We start from the raw sequence: 17,074 nt of genomic DNA, 5'->3' as shown, positions 1-17,074 counted from the left end.
AGACGATGACGCCTTCTATGCGACTCACCGAAGCAGTTTGTTACTATGGATCCAGCACGGCAGCAGCCGCGGTTATCTTTCGTGTCTACACCGGACGCGAGCGGCGTGACCCGACGCGACAAATGACATTAGAACCTATTATGCTGTCTACATTGGATGCGGCGAGACACGGCAAATCCTGACTGTAATCTGCTGCCGCGTTCTATTTATGACGTGCTCACACAAAAGTTTAAATGATTTGCAACGGTCGCCTTGTCGCGTCCAGTGTAGACAGACTTTAGCTGTTGCGGTGCGGCAACTGCCGCGTCCGGTGTAGACACGGTATAAAAAAGAGCAACTTTAGGCGTTCGCTCTACATACGTCATCCGGTATAATTGAAACGATTGGCTATGAGCTACGCACAGGCGCATTTGATAGACATTCGTATCGCCCAATAAACGGCTCTTGGCATTCGTAAACCACGCCTCAAATACGAGAAAATGAACATGTGGTTCCCAGACCACGAATCATGACGAAGTCATAACAACGTGGTCTGGTGATAGCCAGGCTAACCAAGAATGGTAACTAAATCGATTTTCAATTTTAGTGCTTACATCAGTGAACAATAACATTCTGTTTATTATAATCACACACCGCAGGTATGTCTTCTGCAGTTTTAAATGCTTGAGCTCTTATAAGCCAGGTGGATTCTGATCCAATGCTTAAATCGCTCATCACATCAGCTGGAAAAAAGTTTCAGAAAATAATTCCGTCAATACTTTTCTTTTTCGTTCAATACTTTTATATTCTTATAGAATTAGAATTAATATTACAACTTTATAGTATCATCAGTTGTCATCCTTGGTGTAAACATGCCTTAACACACATTCTCTCACACTGTAAATCTGTGTAAGTCAACATGCACATTTAGAAAACTGTACAAACCATTACATTTCATTACATCTCCATATCACTTCGCCAACTGATTTCTGTTATTTCAAAGGTCCTTGCAGCCTAGAAAAGCAAAAGAAGCAAAACCCACAATGACACTGACCAAGCAAATAAATACAATGAATAATATGATAAAAATAACAAATTATTAGAAACATGTTGGATGTTAGATGAGATGTGTAAGAAAAATTGGTAACACTTTACATTAAGGTTCACTAATAATGAACTGCACTTATACAGCATTTATTAATCTTTATTAATGTTAATTTCATCATTTACTAATACATTATTAAAATTTTGTTAACATTAGTTAATGCAGAGTGAACTAACATGAACAAACAATGAACAACTGTATTTCCGTTAACTAATGTTAATAAAGATTAGTAAATGCAGTAACAAATGTATTGCTCATGGTTAGTTCATGTTAGTTAATACATTAACTAATGTTTAACCTTATAGTAAAGTGTTACCGAAAAATTTAAATTAATCCTTTAATTTCAAGGACAAAAACCGGATGAATGTATTTTAATACAACATCTGAACAACACCACCTTGTGATTATTTTTTAATAATTTAATGGCCCGTTGTCAGTTATTTATTACGTATATGTGGCTGCCCCACGCACATAGAATACTTATCATGTTTCTAAAAACAATTTTGTTTATTTATTTTTAAACACTCTTATTTATTGCTCTTAAGAATATATGCATACAGTTTATTTTATATTGTTTAATATTTATCTTTTATCCAGTGTACATACACTTACCATTGTTTAGACTTCTGAATATATATTGATATCTTTTACAGTGTACTGTTCTTACCTACTTACTTACTTAATTACTTAAATAATAAGCTTTCAAAATATATAATGTAATGAAACGCCACAAGTGTTCAAACACTCTAAATCTCGCAGTGTATATGTTTGTTTACCTCAGACAATAGAGCATGACACTATAAACCACAACATTATTAGTTCAATTCCCAGAGAATGCACAGAACTGATAAAATGTAAACTGTTATATAAATGCTTTCTGATCAGAATTATTGTTTCTTGTTGCTTGTATTGAGTGAAGTTTTTTAATATTTCTGTGCATCTCTTTAAGAGGTCTGCACGGACTCTTCACAGATGGGCCCATATTTTCACACTTATCTTAAACTCAGCAGCCAGTCACACTTTTACACACGTGTTTGTGTGTATGTGTAAAACCTTGTAAGTGCTGAGTAATCTTCCATTTGGCCAGAGTCAGACAAAAACAGACCTCCTTTATATTCCTCCCACTTCTTCCATTTCTCTCTATTCTTTCATCTCTCTCCCTCATTCCTTCCTTCCTTCCTTCCTTCCTTCCTTCCTTCCTTCCTTCCTTCTGTCCATAGGCATTTCTCAGGGTATTAAGGAACGCCCTGTTATAGCCAAGGTGCATGCTGAGAATTTTCACAGTTCGTGATTTGACGTGACCCTGCGATCTATTAATACCTTTATGGCAGGGTGGCATATTGTTTTGGCAGGAGATTGCAGGCGTTTTGGAGTTTGTGCGTGTTTTTGTGTGGGCATTGAGGTGGGCAGTCCTTCTGTTGTGCTCCTTACACACAGCACGGCTCTGTCTTTGGGCAGGCCTATATCCGGACCCCCTCACTGTGCTGAGAGTATATGCCACAGTATCTAGATGCTTTAAATACATACCCACATATACAGAGTTTTAAAATGCTGGCATAAGAATATGAAAACTAAAAAATTGTCTACCTAACTTATTTTATGCTTCTAATGATCTTTTGATCTAAAGGCTAATGTCTACATGCTTAAAATTAGATCATGCTTAAAAAGAAAAATAAATTGTGCCATCCTATGATTTTCTTTTCTTTTTCTTTTTTGTTGTGAAACAGAATCAAGTGCCCAGCATAAATGGCAAATCATTAAGTACTATTTTAATTACATCTAGACATAGACATATCCCAACCATTTTTGTACACCCATATCATTAAAAGTAAAGCTTAAATATCCCTTCTTCAACATAAATCCAGAAAATGGTGTTCATTTTAAATCACATTATACTTAATATCATGTATGCATGGTCATTATTTTAGTGAAGCAGATTTTAAGCATTAAAAAAAAAAAGGTTATAAGTTAAAAACAAACACTCTTAAGAGTTCAATGCATAGTCATGCTGAAACATTCACAGAAAGAAATAGAGATGGGACGTAAAAAGTAATTTGCAGTTGGGGTTGCCACCTTCATTGTGCTAAAATAAGGGACGCTAACCACCCCCCATTAAATTCAAAAGAAAAAGAAAGTTCTAAATGCTCATATTAATTAGTTTTTTTAACTAAATAAAGTTTGCCCTACTCGAACCAAATAATTATTTTTAACTTTAGGGTTTACAGTTCGTACATAAATGTTAATGAATCACACACAAATCACTCTAACCACAGATGTACACACACAGGTGGGCAGTCATTAGCTTGTGCCAGCCTGCAGGGAGTGTATGTGAGCCTGAGCACCTGTTCAAAATGATTATATTAGTTGTTCCCATTGTGTGTGTGTAAATGTATGTCTGCCTGTTTTTGTGTTTGTGTGGGTGTGGGATATTTGGTGAATTCTGTTAGTGTGGGGTGTTTTAAATAACTAATACTCCCCTAATGGGCCATAACTACTAAGCTGTAACATCATCTCCAGTGGGTCAATGCAGTTGTAATAGACTGTTTGCCTTTTCCTTTTTCTGCATTTCATCTGTTTGGCCCTTTTGTAAAGTCAAACACTGACACACACATCCATGTCATCTGGTCCATGTTGACTCCGCTGGCTATGGAAGAGAGTGGAACATCGGATTAATGTTCTCCTGTCTGGTTTCTCTCAGGTCCTCTTAAGTCAAGTACACAGACTAAGAGCACTGGATTTGTTGGGGCGATTTCTGGACCTGGGCCCTTGGGCTGTCAGTTTGGTGAGAAACACCACTAACTTGTTTTTAACTTTATTTTACATACAGTAGTCTTCAGATAATGACCTTGAGTGATTTGAAAGGTGCCTTAAAAATGTATTATTATTATTTTACATATGTTAGGTGCACTTTATGTAGAATATAGTTATATGGCAGAAAACGTTAAGCTGCCTTGTGTCATTCATCTTTTTTTCTTCTCACTCTGTCTTTTTGCTTTCTGCAGGCTCTTTCAGTGGGGATTTTTCCATATGTATTGAAACTGTTGCAGAGTTCAGCAAGAGAGCTCAGGCCTCTTTTAGTCTTCATATGGGCAAAGATCTTGGCTGTAGATAGTGTACGTAAACAACTTTATTCCTTTTCAGTCCTTGTTTTTAACCAAAATTGCACATGATACTCAGAACAATTAAAATCATTTAGATAATAATGACCAGATAAAAACCTCTTAGTATTAAAGCCATCAAAAGTTATATTCCAAGATAAAATAATAATAATAATAATAATAATAATAATAGCAAACATAATATTGCTTGTTTCACAGTAGTCCCATTATTTTTTATAATTCTTGTTTTTATATATTGCTATTCATTTTCAGATAGGTTATTGATTAATTGTAATGATTAAATTAAGGCTTTGCCAGTTACTAGTGAGTACTTAAACTGTACTCTTGGAACTGTACTTGCTGATATTATTATAACAAAACTAAAAGTTTATATTACATTCTGAAAATGCAAAAATCAGCATTTTATATAGCAATAAAATGTTTAAATTAAAATTCTGTGAAGTCACAATGTTATTCTTGTTACATTATGCATTTCAGTGTAACAAGTTTCATTTTAAAAGTTTAAAAGATTTAGATTTTGTCAACTTAAACATTATAGTAGAAACTGAATGTTTAAATCTCTTTAAATATGTGACTATATTCTCTAACGCTTTTGCATGAAAGTGTTCTCTGTTTATTGCCTTGTACAGTGTTATTTATATTTATCTCTTTCATTGCCCTGTTTTGTTTCATGTTTGTTCCTTTATTAGTTGATTGATAAATCAAGATGTTTTATTTGCATTACCGACTGATCAATACAATTTGTGTACAGATCAGACTCTCAGACTCAGCTTCTTAGATGAGTCCCAGTTAAACTCCTCCCAGTACAGCTTTAAGTAAATGTTCACCAAAAAAAAGAATATAAACAGATGAAAGTGCTCTTTAGGGTCTCAGAAGTGTGTATTCTTTTTGTACTTTCTTTTTGTTTTGTTTTTTGTTGTTGTTGTTTTTTTGCTATATCTCAGACAAGCTTTTCTGAGCAACCATCAGAATCTGATGTTTACTGTCTAAATCACACTGTAAACATCAGAAACATTCTTAATAATTCAGACCCTTAAAGTCAGTGTGAAATTCCACTAGAATTCCACTTCCTTAATGCATCATAATTCTGAGTGAAACAGGAAATTTAATGAAAAAAACACAAAATAAATTTTATCCACCAGGAAGTGAGTGGATGGTGAAAGGTAGGCATACAATAATGCAGCTGAACCAATAATATGTTTGCTTAAATAATGCTTAAGTAGCTATTTGGCTGTTGGTTTACTTTTATCCAGTATGGCCTTGGACATCTATGGGTGTCAACAGAATGTCTGTTTTTGTTTGTTTGTTTGTTTGTTTGTTTGTTTGTTTGTTTGTTTGTTTGTTTGTTTGTTTGTTTGTTTGTTTGTTTGTTTGTTTGTTTGGTTGGTTGTTTGGTTGTTTGTAAGATTAAAAAGTAAACAACTCCAAACTTTCTGAGTCTCTGAAATAAAATGCACAGATAAATTGTTTACTAAGAACTTGCAATGCATTAACATTTTTTGTTTGTTGTTTTTGTTTGTTTGTTTGTTTCCTTGCTTGCTTTGTTTTGGTTCTTTTTTACTGATTTGTAAATGCTCTTTTGATTTTTGTTTCTAAACAGTAAAACAAAACAATTCAACATGAAGTCAAGATTGTTCCTATTCTCTTTTTAATGCACATTACTGGTCTAGTGAACGATTCATCTGTGCATTATTTCTAAAGATTTTTGATTTAAATCAAAATATGATTTTGTTTGTCATAGAAGACCATCTTTAAACATTCAGAGTGTATTTTTGTACATTGGAGTCTGGAAGGGCAGTGGAAATGAAAGTGGTTTGCCATCTGCCTCTGACAGTAGTGGTTAAGACACCTGCAGAGATAGATGATCATTCACGCACATTCCTCACAGAGACTGCAGCACTCAAATCAAAACACACTCTAATGCTGCTGATCTGGCTTCTGAAAACACATTTTTCTTTAAAGAAAGATATGACATGTCTTATGATTGGCATATCAAATCCAACAGCAACTCTAGCGAATGGATATTAAAGGCCAAACTCAGCCTGTAAACGAGACCCTGTGACTCGACCTAATCAAAACTTTCAAATTTTAGGACCAAACTGAAACTATTCATTCTATTTTTATTTCCTCTTTGAGAAAAAAGACCCAGATACGCAACTCTGATGCAGAGATCATTGCTCTAAGATCTCATTGACACCTAGGGCAGTTCAAAACGCCTTTCAGTCATGAGCAAACAAGCACCATTTCCAAAGTATTGACGTCAAACTTGGCGTGTTTGCTTGCAAAGACAGTTGGACTTAGCGCAGTAGAATGAAATAGGGCATAGGGGGCCTTAGTCATGCTATTTTAAAGGAATAGTTCATGCAAAAATGAAAACTCTCATCATTTACTCAACTTCATATAATCTCAAGCCTGTATGACTAATTTTAGTCATGCAAAACACAAAAGAAGATATTTTAGTGTTTGGAATGCATTGACATTCATTGTATGGGCAAAAAATAAATAAAGGGTTAATTCACCCAAAAATGTAATTTTTTTTTAAACTCACAATAATGTTGTTCCAAACAGTTGCTGGTAGCCACTGACTTCTATAATATTTTTCTCCCATACAATAAAAAAAATGGCTACCAGCAACTGCTTAATTACCAACATTCTTCAGATTATTTATTTTTGTGTTTAACAAATAATATAGGTTTTGGAACAACATAAGGGTGAGTAAATGATGACAAAATTTTCATTTCATTTTTCAAGTTTTTCTGCCACATGATCCTTCAGAAATCATTGTGCTGATTTGATGCTTAAGTGACTTTTCCTGTTATAACAGAAAACAGGTACATTATAATTTTTTTCCAGGTTTCTGTGATTTAATAGTATGTTCAAAAGAACAGCATTTAATTTAAAACAGATTTTTTTTTTGTGACAGTGTAAAAGTTTTTACTGTCACTTTTAATCAATTGAATGTGTCCTTGCTCACTAAAAATCTTACTAACTCCATTCTCTTCAGATATATACAGAACTGTTTAGATCATATAGAGTGGTCAGTATGTGTCATTGGTGTGTTCACAATAGCACATGGCACTTAAAAAATCACCAGATGAAATGGAGAGCACAAGCAGGCGATAGTACAACTTGCCCTTTCCATCTTGCCCACACTATCCTCCAACACACATTCTGTTTGCGATGGGACAAATAGCCTTTTTCCATCTCTCTCTCTCCCTGGTCATCCCAGGCTCTGTTATTGTTATTGGTATCAGTGATGTGTCTCACGTGTTGCAGTTTATTTTTCATTAGGGGAGTATGTAAGTGTTTAACAACTCTGACTCAGAGAAAACTCAAATGTAAGAAGTTTATATCAACAAGATTGGGAGAAACTGTTGTCAGCAGTCAGGATGGTGTTTTGTAACATTTTTGTCACTCCTTCAATTCCTTCTTTTACACTCGCCTACTCTCCCTCCTGCTCTTTCTCTTTCTCTCTCTCTCTTTCTCCATCTCTTTCTCTTTTTTTGTAGTCATGCCAAGCTGATCTTGTAAAAGACAATGGACACAAGTATTTCCTGTCGGTGCTGGCTGACCCATACATGCCAGTGAGTATCATACAGATTGCACTGAATCATTTTCCACTTTGTTCAAAACAAAATCTGTTTTGTTTACTTAATCTGCATTACCATATTTGCAGAGTTCAGACTATTCTTCTTTCTTTCATTGGAATTTTGTGTACTTTTGACCAATCAAATCAGGGATGAACAGTGAAAATAAGATTGACACTGTGTTAATTAAATGAAGTCATTTATTTAGATTTTTAGTTGTCATGGCCTAATGGTTAGGGACTTGTAACCCAAAGGTAGCGGGTTTGAGTCTCAGTTCCAGCTGGAATTGTAGATAGGGGGAGTGAATGAACAGCTCTCTCATCCACATTAAATACTCACAACTGATGTGCCCCTGAGCAAGGCAACAAACCCCCAATTGTCATGTGGGCACCGCAGCAAATGGCTGCCTGGGTGTGTGTTCACTACTCACTGCTGTGTAGGTGTGCACTTGGATGGGTTAAAGGCAGAGAACAAATTCTGAATATGGGTTACCATACTTGGCTACATGTCATGTCACTTTCTTTTCTTTATGCAGGCTGAGCATCGAACCATGGCAGTCTTCATCCTTGCTGTCATTGTCAACAACTACAATACAGGACAGGTATAACACATAAAACAGAAATAAAAACAGATGCAAGATTAAAAATTTGATTGACCGGATTACTTTTTCCTTGTCCTTGCATCACACACTACAAGATCACGTGGCAATAATATTAAACAATCATGTCACCTGCTCATACCTAACAAGCATCAGAATACCTTACCCTAAGTTGTCTGTAAGGTCCAAGTATTTGTTAAGCTAAGGTTTACAAACAAACTTTTTTTGTAAATATGTAAATAAAAGTAAATATGAATATAATAGGATGTTTTAAACAGCATTATTGTTTTGCAAGATCATGTGTAACAAATATAAAATGTATTATAACTTATAAAATAATCTTCACAAAAAAAAGTTCATTGTTCAAGTTTATTGTCCTTTCTTTTCATCAGGAGGCATGTCTGCAGGGTAACCTGATTGCAATCTGTCTGGAACAGCTCAATGACCCTCATCCTCTTCTGAGGCAGTGGGTGGCAATCTGTTTGGGCCGAATCTGGCAGAACTTTGATTCTGCACGCTGGTGTGGAGTTCGAGATAGTGCCCATGAAAAGCTCTACAGCCTCCTGTCTGATCCTATACCAGAGGTTCTGAAATTTTGCGGTCTAAATCTTGTAGATCTTGCATATTGTAGATTTTCAAGTATTTTTATGGTTTACGTTTACAGTGCCTTGCAAATTCAGATCTTTAACTGGGAACATTATCCTGCTATAATGCATTGCGTTTCTTGTTTTCTCTGTTTTTCTGTTCTGTGTACACCCAAGTCTATTCCTGACAAAATATGTACCTCAAAATGATTCCCTTTACATGTGTTTAAAAACATTACTACCTTCTTACCATAACCCTGACCAATGCTGTTGTTTGGTTAATTTATGCTTTGTGTTGGTCTCATTGGCAGGTGCGGTGTGCAGCTGTGTTTGCGTTGGGTACATTTGTGGGGAATTCTGCTGAGAGAACCGATCATTCTACCACCATTGATCATAATGTGGCCATGATGCTAGCACAACTCATTAATGATGGAAGTCCCATAGTGAGGAAGGCAAGTTTATTGGAATTTCATTAATAGTTTTTTTTTCTTTTTCCATATCATCAACTTCATTATCATAGTATCACACTGTACCTCTTGGAACTAGAGATTGTTCATAAATCATGGTTTTCTCATAGTGAAAATAGTGTTTGACAGCGACATTCTGCTTCCATTCTTTTGTCCAAACATGCTGTTAAGTCATGTCAGCAATTATTGCCATTTTCATTTATTGTCAACCATGTGTTTACAGTAAATGAATGAACAACATTGTGTTTCTCTTAAAGATCCTGGCTCACATTTTATACTATTTTGGAAATTTAAGACTGTAACCTCAGTACATACATTTCAGAATACAGTAAAGTATGCATAATACTCATGTATAGTGAGATGATGCTGGACAGACATTCCACAATAATATTGTGGGACAGTATAGACATGGCATCATGGGACATACTACAACACCAGTACAACAATACTAATGGAATAACAGCCTTTCAAGACCAGAAGGCAAGAGAGTATTACATCTTGGGGGAAGAAGCTTATGTCTAGATGGCCTGGCCTAAATGATCCAGTATTTTCTTTTCAATTCGACATTGCTTGCAAAAATGTCAATGAAATTCAAGGAGTCCCTGATGCTGCTGATGGCCTTGTAAAGAGGTCTTGGATTTTTGGGACAGCGGTTCAATTTTTTATTTTTTTTTTTTTTTTTTTGCCTGTCTTTACTGTCTGCTGAAGGGATTTGAAACTGATAGTTAACTTTAGATTTCCCATGCCAGAAAGTAATTCAGCAGTTGGTGCCCCTGTAGAAGGTGGTGAGGATGGGGGAGATATTATGAAGTTGATGTTTAGTCTCCAGGTACAATTCTCTGTGAACCAAATGTTACCAAATAGAGTTCTTTTTCGCTTTGTATTGTGTTAGAATAAAATTCAGTTAAAATGACCATACTTGTTCCAAAACTGTATGGCTTACTTTGTTCTGTCGTATATAAAAGAAGATATAGGTCTGGAGGGTGCTGGTACTAAGCCTGATTGTGCTGAAGGTCTTGCAGGCAGTCAAAATCCACTGTGGCTTCTTTGTTATATAGCCCATATACTCTGTTATATAGTCCAGTTTACACTGAAAGGTGTTCAGCGCCAGATTGTCCAGCTTTTCAGCCAGCTTTGTGTTTAGTATTGAGCTAAAATCAATGAACAGTATTTTATAAATAGGTGTCCTTGTTTTTCAGGTAAGAAAAAACAAGCCAAGGGCATCTTCTATAAACTATAGGGTGCTGAATATGGAGGAAAACATAACGTGGTCTTTGAAAATCCTCTTAAAGGATGTGTGCATGTGCCATGGGACAATAGTCCCATGACTATAGTAGGGCAGGACATTATTTTCTTTTTATGCACATGTGATGATCATCACCTTAAAGAATACTGAAACAGTTGCCTGGCTCAGGGGAATGTTAAAGATGACTCTGGGGACAGTGACATATGAGTTGGACTACATTGTCCCTGAACATCTGACTAGGAGTCTTGCCTAGTTCATTGGCTTTACATGGATCAACCTCTAATTAATTTAGAGCCCAACTTTATATTAGGTTGCATTAAGTACTAGGCACTTACATTTAAATGAATCATTTGATATAATGCACTTATTGTGTACATGTTTTAATGTTGTACTTATATTTAAAAAAACAAATATGTGGTTGGTCCTCCTTGTGCTGCCAAAACAGCACTGACATGCATGGACTGAGCAAGACCCCTGAAGTTGTCCTGTGTTATCTGGCACCAAGGGCTGTTATCTTTTCAGTTGCAGAAATTGAAGTAAACTTCCACTTCCGTGATTGGTTAATTTCATCGCACTGTTTTAATATTTGAGATGGCAAGCATTGCCATCGATGTTTGATGGCAGGATCACTTGGTGTCTTAATAGCGTTAAACGATCTGACGTTTGTTACTGGGCCTTATTTATTAATCTAATGTAGAATGGAGTGCAGATCAGTGATGCGCGGGTCAATGTATAAACAACCCGAACCTGACCGACGTTTTCAACTAACCCGCCCGCAACTCGGACCGCAAAAAAAAGAAAAAAAAAAGAAAGAAAATATTGTACCCGACCCGCTTCCTGACCCGCATGTTCAGTGGTGTAGTCTAAATCCCCTCTGATGCGCATCATCGTCACCTGCATTAGCCAAAAACATGACAGTCCACCAAATCCAGTCATATGTGAATACATGTAAATATTTGCTAAAAACACCCAAAAAAGACGCAGTCAGGACCGTGGCACCGGCTTGCTTTGAAATATATTTGATGATGCGCTTGCGCCCGCTCCATCTCCCCACCCCAGTAATTTAAAAAAGTACACAATAACGAAAACAATACCTAACAAATAAAAAGAAGCCGTTTTTTACGATCAGAAATTTCTTCAACCAGTGAACCTCTTTTACCATAGTAAAAGTACATTTCTGGCTGAAGTAAACTTTTCATTTCAGTTTTTAGTATTCATTTAAAATTAGACAAAACTGATATTATTTTAATCTCCAATTTGTTATTTATCAGTTTAGATAGTTTATTAATGCTTCACAAACCAGCAGAAGACACTAACCTGTTTTAAATCTCCAGTGGCGCAGATGGGGAACGATGTAACACTGTGTTATAATGTGCCCCGCTGTTATTATACTATGCTATTCTATGACATTAGCGGTGCAGTTTACACTATTTGCAGGATTTGACAAGAAACCACAAGAAACAGGTGAATAAAGGCTGACAATCAATGTTTAATGTTCAGATGTTATTATTTCAAGAAATGTAAAGCATTTTGGCTGGTTTATGTGTGTCGTGTTCTATGAGAGCTGTGTGTGGAGGGAGTGGAGTGTTTTTCTGAATGTCTAAATGTGTTTCATCTATTTGTCCACATTGTTTTGAACTACTGTACAGCTGTGTGTTGCGATCAGGGCTGTTCCAAGCATTGTTGCGATGTGTCCATTTTCAAACTCTAAAATTAGATTTTTTTTTTTTTTTTTTTAAAACGTTGTTACTTCATTTGAAAAAGTTAACACATGCATTTTACTGACAAAATATTTTAGTTTGTGTATATTTTTTTAATTCGATCAGTTAACATTTTAAGCTGTCATATGGTCGTGTTACAACGTACACCTCCGATGTTACAATGTACCCCACCTACGGGGCATGTTGTCACATTTCACTTCCTTTCTTTTGAGGTAAATAACGAAAAACGTATACACTGTAAATATGAAATAAAGCGATATATTTGTACTAGACAAGTGTGAAAATAATGTGGATAAATATTGTACTCTGAACCCCAAGTGAATTTACATAAACCTCGAAATTCAAAAAGTGGTAACACTTTACAATAAGGTTCATTAGTTAAACATTAGTTAATGTACTAACTATGAACTATGAACTAACCATGAGCAATACATTTGTTACTGTATTTACTAATCTTCATTAATGTTAGTTAACGAAAATACAGTTGCTTATTGTTTGTTCATGTTAGTTCACGCTGCATTAACTAATGTTAACAAGATTTTAATAATGTATTAGTAAATGTTGAAATTAACATTAACAAAGATTAATAAATGCTGTATAAGTGCAGTTCATGTTAACTAATGTGGTTAACTAATGTTAACTAAAGAACGTTATTGTAAAGTGTTACCCAAAAAGTGTTAGGTTGTGCCCCGCTCTCCCCTATTAGTCCAAGGATCCAGTAAACAAATGAGTTCAAATAAGTTCAAAACGTCTCTAATACATAGAAAACCCGACCGATTTCATCAGAGATTGCCGAGAGTCACGTCTAGGGGTTGGTGGAATTTATAAATTAAGTGTATACCCACTTCTCCGGCCACCACTACACCACTGGGCATGTTTAATATTTGCGACTGACACCAGCGATTATATGCGGCTGCGGTGGAGATGCGTTCACTGTCAAACATCATTCGGCTTTAATAAGGAAATATTGTCAAAAGAATGTTCTTGATTACAAGAAAAATACAGATTGTTCTTGTTGTGATTTATTTTGTCTTTCCTTTATACAGATTTAAATAGTGTCAGTGATTCTCCGATGTTAAATATGATCAAGAATTATTTTATTTCGATCTACAGTGTAATAAAAGTTAAGAAAAAGATAGCCTATAGCCTTAAATATATATAGACTACAAGCTAATTCCTTTTTTCTTAACTTTTAACTTCTAAAAATTATCAAGAATATTAAATCAACTAAATAGGCTAGGTTAACAAATTTTCTTATACAAACATAACGAATGCACTTTTCATTTTCATATATAAATTCAGGAATCACAAATATGACAAAATAATATTATTTTATATATTTCCTTAAAATAATATTATTTTGTCTTATTCGTGATTCCTGAATTTTATGAAAACTTCGTTTTGAAGTGCATTGTTTTGTTTGTATAAGAAAATTCTTTAACCTAGCCTATTAAGTTGATTTAATATTCTTGATAATTGTATAGTTGTATCAAATAAATAAGGAAATTATAGTGCCTTGAATTTATTAAGTAATTGTTTGTTTCGCTCTCTGGAAATGTAAAGAAAAAATACAGTTTTTACTTGGAATTCGTTTTTAATCCCTGGTTTTAAACAAGCATATGCATGAGATAATTTATATATTATTGCTTGAATAAACGTTTAAAATAGTGCTAAATTTTATAATTAAGGAAATTAAACAGACCTAGGCATTTGAAAAGACATAGTGAAATGTGTCTAATAATTCCAAAAAGAAAGAGAAGCATTGGACATAGGCTAATCAAAATATTTGAGACATTTATTAGGAATACCATTTTCTTAACAATTAAGATGCTGCATGTGTTTATCCAGTCTAATCGAAGTGTGCGTCTCTCCCTCGACTTTCCCAACAAAAATCCCACCCCCTCTCAGAAAATACATAAAACTGACATTACTGAGCTATATGCGTTTAAAAGTAGCCTATTAAAATGGTACAGTGGCATTGCTCAGTTCAACATGTTGGGAAATCGGGCATTTTGTCCCGCGTCAGCATTTATTCAACAGTTAATAACGCTCAACATTCAAAAGGTAAATATTATTCAGCCAATAAAGTGTAGGTCTATGTATTTAATAGAAAATTGTCTAGTACTATATTAATTACAAAGGTTTAATTGGCATCTTTATTTCAATCGACCTGACTGACCGCGACCCGAATATCATTAAAAATATTTTTGGATGACTCGTAACCGCGGGTAACCGGGGGTGACCGCAGGCACCCGCTCATTTCGGATCAACCCGCGCATCACTGGTGCAGATCAGTGTGCACAAATCAACTTACAACAGGGTACACATGTAAATAAGTAGCTATAGAATTTTATATCAGTCTATAAAATAAAACATAAATTAGGCTATAGTAGCATTCATTATAAACAGCACAAAAACTTAAGTTAAAACTGCTAAAGCTAAAATTAATTTATTTTAAGGGAAACTGAAACGTGTTGGGCTCACAAGGTATCTTTCATTCAACAAGACTCAATATGTTTCCGTTTTTGCCATCTAACATTTGGTTGCTAAAATATAATTCATTGTGTAAACAAGGCTTTGTACTTCAGTCAAGTTCCAACATCAGTGTAAAACATCATCTTTCACATGCACAAAAATGCATGCTGATTTCATAGTGAACATTTAAAATTGAGCAGAGTAACTTTTAATGTTTGGTTGACTGCATTTTAGTCTAATGTGAATGGCTGAAATGTCAAGTTAGCAACGCTTTGTTGTGTGTATGTGCGTAAGTGTTGGATTTTCATTTGTTAATTTGGTAATTATTTAGGAGAAATATATTTTATGTAGTCATAATTCTCCAGATTGCAAATCTGGGCATTTCAGAGAAATGAATAATTCAAGAATAATTCACGTTTTGAACTAGGGAGTTAGTTTCGAGAGTAAAGTTGAGTAACCACTGTGTGTAAAGAACATTTTGATTCTTCATTTCATGACCCTTTTAAAGCTGAGCTTGTTTCTTCTGGCCTGCAGCTTTGGAACAACTTTGGTCCATCTGAGAAGTGCAAATTTCCTGTATGCAGCAATTACCATAGCAGTGGTGTAGTTAATGAAATAAAATAAAAACTAGCTGGGGTAGCTGCATCACTACTTTTATGCATTGCTGATGTTTGTTTGAAGGTCCAACATGTTGTTTTTGCCTGTTTTATTTAACCAGTTTTTTAGCTTTATCTTCCTGTATTGACTTTTTGTTTACCTGTATTAACTTTACGATTACTGACATATCTTTATTGTTCCATTGATTTTTGATGCATTAAATACTTTTGATATTTATGATAATTATAATTATTCTTACGGTATGAGTATATCACAATTATATTAACCACAACTACATGGATTATTTTTACTTCATTTTCCACACTGCAGGACCTTTTAAATAAAAGCTTGTGAGAGCAAAATTGAAAGTATTTAAAATATTCTACCTGTAGTGACTCTTGATTACCTTCATTGACTCATGTTGAGATTTAGTGATGCTTGTTTGCCTAACTGGCCCATGTTGATCTATACTGAATCTAGATTAAATGCTTTGGCTCATGTTAACCTGCAGTAACTTGTTTAACTCAGTTGGCTCATGATGAGCTGCTATAATTCTTGTTTACATTCAGTAACTTTTATTTGCATGTTTTTTGGCATGTTTAGAAGCTGGTTGTTGTTTACATTGAGTAACTTTTATTTACATGTTTTTTGTCATGTTTAGGAGCTGGTTGTTGCTCTTAGTCACCTAGTGGTGCAGTATGAGAGTAATTTCTGTACAGTGGCTCTGCAGTTCATGGAGGAAGAGAAAAACTATGCTGTACCCTCACCTGCAAATTCCACAGGTAGTTTCAGATAGACAATACATCTGCCTGTCTGCCTATAGATATGCCACAAATCAAAATAGTCATGGTCTGCTGTTTATCTAATGTTTCAGCTGCTGCTGACCTTGATTTGTGTGTGTGTGTGTGTGTGTGTGTGTGTGTGTGTGTGTGTGTGTGTGTGTGTGTGTGTGTGTGTGTGTGTGTGTGTGTGTGTGTGTGTGTGTGTGTGTGTGTGTGTGTGTGTGTGTGTGTGTGTAGAGACAGGAAATGTTACCCCGGGTAGGGACAGCCCCGCCATCCCTCGTTTACGATCAGTGAACTCCTATACAAACCTAAGAGCTGCCACCACTGCTCGGACCCTTAATAAGAGTCTTCAGAACCTCAATCTCAATGAAGAGGGTAAGTCAAACTCAACTCTACAACATAAAGCCTGAAATCTCTGCTACAAAATGTTAAACTGTTTTAGTTTTCTTTTCTTTTTTTTTTACTTTTTGTTTACTGATTTATCATATCACCCACCCTCTATTCTTAACAATGCTTATGTATATTATATGTGTTCTAGGTGGTCCGGCAGCATTCTCTCCAGGGAACCTGAGCACCAGCAGCAGTGCCAGCAGTACTCTGGGCAGCCCTGATAATGATGAATACCTCCTTTCCTTTGAAACTATCGACAAGATGAGGAGAGTCAGCTCATACTCTTCCTTGAATTCTCTCATTGGTAAGATTTCCTGTTTCAGCAGCTTCCTTTGAAAATGCCTCTCTGAATTGACCAAATGCCTCTTTAATTAAGGACATTAGCCACAAGACACAGATGAGCAGTTTTTGTAGTTCAGTA

At 35.3% G+C, this 17,074-nt stretch overlaps 1 protein-coding gene across 1 annotated transcript in view; it reads left to right on the top strand.

Annotated features, from left to right (window-relative positions):
* rptor (regulatory associated protein of MTOR, complex 1) overlaps positions 1-17,074 on the top strand; it is a 237,970-nt gene that overhangs the window by 175,919 nt on the left and 44,977 nt on the right. Inside the window, exons 11-19 of the mRNA XM_073851892.1 lie at positions 3,783-3,866; positions 4,087-4,197; positions 7,713-7,787; positions 8,326-8,391; positions 8,781-8,972; positions 9,284-9,424; positions 16,140-16,260; positions 16,498-16,638; positions 16,802-16,957. Coding sequence (XP_073707993.1) covers positions 3,783-3,866; positions 4,087-4,197; positions 7,713-7,787; positions 8,326-8,391; positions 8,781-8,972; positions 9,284-9,424; positions 16,140-16,260; positions 16,498-16,638; positions 16,802-16,957 — 1,087 coding nt within the window. The remainder of the gene's footprint in view (positions 1-3,782; positions 3,867-4,086; positions 4,198-7,712; positions 7,788-8,325; positions 8,392-8,780; positions 8,973-9,283; positions 9,425-16,139; positions 16,261-16,497; positions 16,639-16,801; positions 16,958-17,074) is intronic.

This window comes from Garra rufa, chromosome 12 (assembly GCF_049309525.1).
Source record: "Garra rufa chromosome 12, GarRuf1.0, whole genome shotgun sequence".
Taxonomy (NCBI): Eukaryota; Metazoa; Chordata; class Actinopteri; order Cypriniformes; family Cyprinidae; genus Garra; species Garra rufa.
Note: the sequence above shows the minus strand (reverse complement) of the source record. Positions and strands in the feature narration are given on the sequence as shown.